This window comes from Hyposmocoma kahamanoa, unplaced genomic scaffold (genome assembly GCF_003589595.1).
Source record: "Hyposmocoma kahamanoa isolate Upper Pololo Valley unplaced genomic scaffold, ASM358959v1 100021, whole genome shotgun sequence".
Classification (NCBI taxonomy): domain Eukaryota; kingdom Metazoa; phylum Arthropoda; class Insecta; order Lepidoptera; family Cosmopterigidae; genus Hyposmocoma; species Hyposmocoma kahamanoa.
Window position 1 is genome coordinate 2,910,569 of NW_020653200.1, and position 3,327 is coordinate 2,913,895.

The following is a 3,327-nucleotide window of genomic DNA, read 5'->3' on the forward strand; positions in this document are numbered from 1 at the left end:
TGAGTAGAAAAAGCAGTAAAAAAATACAAACATTTGCGGTCGCAGCTGCACATTTCGGTGCACAAATTGGTGTACAAACAAAAATAAGATTCAACATTCCGTTTAGTTTAGATATTATATATAAAATTGTAACATTAAGCAACACCTCAATAATATAAAATACATGTCGTAAAAGTTTCAGTGGATCGAAATACAAAGGCATAAAATTAACAAACGTAGATAGTTACTTAAGACGGAATGTCTAGATATTGTTTGCGATGTCGAGAGGTTTTCTTTTCTTAATTGCGTCTTTAACAATTGTTATGAAAGTCGAGAAGTTTTCTTGATACAATTGTATTGTGAGCCGTTTTAACTTCGTGGAAATTGCTTGATGCTAAACTAATTTTGATTTTCCACATTTGGTTTGAATTTTACACACAGTACACACACTGCCTCATAAAATTAAACAAGAGTAATTGACGGAAAAGTTTAAAATGTTGTTCCTGATAGTAATGGTCGCATCTTTTGCCACAGTCGAGGTAAATAAGTTGTTATAGAATATGTATCTAAAAATGTATGTAATTATATCTATGTTGGAATAACCGGAGTATGTACTCGTGAACGTGTTACGCAACCAATTGTTTCTTACGAGCTATTAATTATGTTTAGGAAATGAAACTATTTTTCCGGATTTAAATCGCGTATATTTGTATTTTCAAACAAACCGAACGTTTCGGGCCCTTTACAGGTCCCATGGTCACGCACGTGGCCAGGCTGGCTTGACCAAGGGATTTGTCGAAGACCCAAAACGTTGGTTTCTTTGATAAAACAAATGTACGCATTAGGATCCGAAAAAATGGTTTTTTAGGAACTTACGTGGGTGGTCCTATTAACCACTCGGATTTAACGTGCTCACTATGGGGATTCCAGATAAATTCAAAACTCCGTTATAATTTAGTTGTCACACTTTTATTGTTCCTGCCAATTAGTATACGGTACAATGCAATTAGAAGATTTACACAGATTTACTCGGAACTATTTATGGCGAGGAATATTATTGGAATCGTTCGGACCGTGCGCGCGACTGGCGATGACTGACTGCGCACACGCGGAGGGCTGAAAACGTAACGTCAGCACTGTGTCCCTACAATATTCCTCCCCTACAACCTTTTTTGAAAAAAATACAAATACCAAAAACAAAAATAACATTTACAAAAATACAGTTACAATTTCAAATGCAATTATAAATAAACGCTAGTCAGCATAACGTGCCAGTCTAGCAAGTTGCAACACACATGTATCGTGTCCTGTGTCCCTACAGTTTCATTTCCTATGTGTAGGTAATAATCGCGAAAATTTAAGAACTACTAAACACTCGATGTTGTCCAAATAGTTTAATTCATTGGTCAACAATACTATTCAACGTATTATTCAATGAGTATCCAAGAGGACTAGTGGTGATGACGAAGTAAGCTTAGATTATTCGGGTAAAATTGTAAGTAGTTTGTCCCTGTGGAGTAGATTTATCATCAATGGTCGGAAACAGGTGTTCCACATAAATGTATAGATACATGTATAGATATAGCTACAAGGAGCGACATACAGGTAGAGTTGTTAGAATCACCAAATATTAATTAATTACAGTTTCGTTGGTTTCAGTAGGACAAAACTACTGACCTAGGAAATCGAAGTTGGATTTTAAAGAAATTCTAATGAACCCGTGTAAAAAAATGCAGTAAATAACTGACCTTTTACCAAAACAGAGAATAAAAAGTAACGAGAATGGTCACTCTCCGCCCCTCCCTAGCTTTAGGTACCGCATATTGACAGTCACATTGACGGAACGGCAACATTTGGTAGTAGGACTTAAGAAAAAAATATATATTTACGAGGGGAATTTTAATATTTTAGTTTGAATGAGAATCGTTGTGAACCCGCTTTTAAAATATTTCATTTAAATTTAAAAACACGGTATAACAGATTTTCATAAATTCGAACCACTAGCAGATATGTCGTACGTACCTATTTTAAAAGTAAACTGTTCACACTAGCTTATTACTAGCTTTTTATAAAAAAAACTACTGGACGCTTAAACAAGACGAAAAAGTTTTTTCTTCATAAATAGAATAAAGAGAGGAGTTTCTTTCGTCAGGAAATCTGGAATTCGAAAAAGTAAATTAGTTAATATTTGGTGATTTTAACAACTGTATGTCGCTCCTTGTCGCTATATATATATATACATGTATGTGTGTGTGTGTGTGTGTGTTAATTTTTCAATTTGGTTCCGCCCTCACCGTTCCTCCTTCGGTCGACTAGAAGGTCCGGAGCACTCCATTCTTATGTCGTTGATATTCCACCTATTCGCACTAAGCGCTTTGCTTCCTCCTTTCTGATGCGTACGGCAAAGGAATGGAATGCTCTACGGCATCTGTATTTCCCGAAAAGTACAATTTGGGGCTATTCAAGGCTAGAGTGAATAGGCATTTTTTAGGCAAACGCGTCCCATCGTCGGTCACATCGTCGCTTAACATCAGGTGAGATTGTGGCCAAGCGTGTGTCTATTATATATATAAAAAAAAAATACATGTATCTATCTATATGTGGAACACCTTTTTCCGACCACTGATTGTGATACAGCTACTTTACAAGTCGTGGCAGTTTATTAAATGGAAGAGTAGAGAGAGTCTAAACATGTATCAAGTTTTGCTGCATTAGCTTAAAAGAACTTTTTGAAGAAGAGACTTTTTGCGTAAAAGAATGACGGCCGTTGGGGCAGAAAGGTTCTCGAATGGAGACCATGCACCGGAATGCGCGTAGTGGGACGGCTTTCCTTCTGCTAGATCGACGGATGACCTGGTAAGGGCGGCGGGTAACCGTTGGATGCACGTCGCGTCCGATCCGCTATTCTGGAAGTGTTTGAGGAAGCCTAAGTTCAGCAGTGGACGGCTTCCGGCTGATATGATGATAATGATGCGTAAAAGAATTAGTACCTAGTCATGTGTTAGATTCATAAAGAGGTAACGTAAGGAAGTTATACACGCAATGTAATCTAATAACACGTTATATTTTGGTGTTTTAGTGTGCAATTCCAGGGACTTTCTTCTGGAAACCTCGGCTGGCTCTCATCATGGCAATTCCAACGACAGGTAATAAAAAAATTTTGTACCTAAGACCACAACCAAGATAATTTTATAGGGTTGGAAGATTCAAAGAAGATATAAATTCATTTTAACGACACGAAATTACTGCCCATGTATATAACGGACCAATACCGTCACTCTTCGTCACAATTGGACGTAGTTAAGCCTATTCAATCATGATTTCTATTTACGCAATTATTTCAAATTT

The 3,327-nt window shown here is 37.0% G+C and overlaps 1 protein-coding gene across 1 annotated transcript in view; it reads left to right on the plus strand.

The window, feature by feature from the left end:
• The first annotated feature begins 491 nt into the window (after positions 1-491).
• Positions 492-3,327, plus strand: part of LOC113240276 — a 13,607-nt gene continuing 10,771 nt past the window's right edge. The window contains exons 1-2 of the mRNA XM_026477538.1: positions 492-518; positions 3,059-3,125. Coding sequence (XP_026333323.1) covers positions 492-518; positions 3,059-3,125 — 94 coding nt within the window. The remainder of the gene's footprint in view (positions 519-3,058; positions 3,126-3,327) is intronic.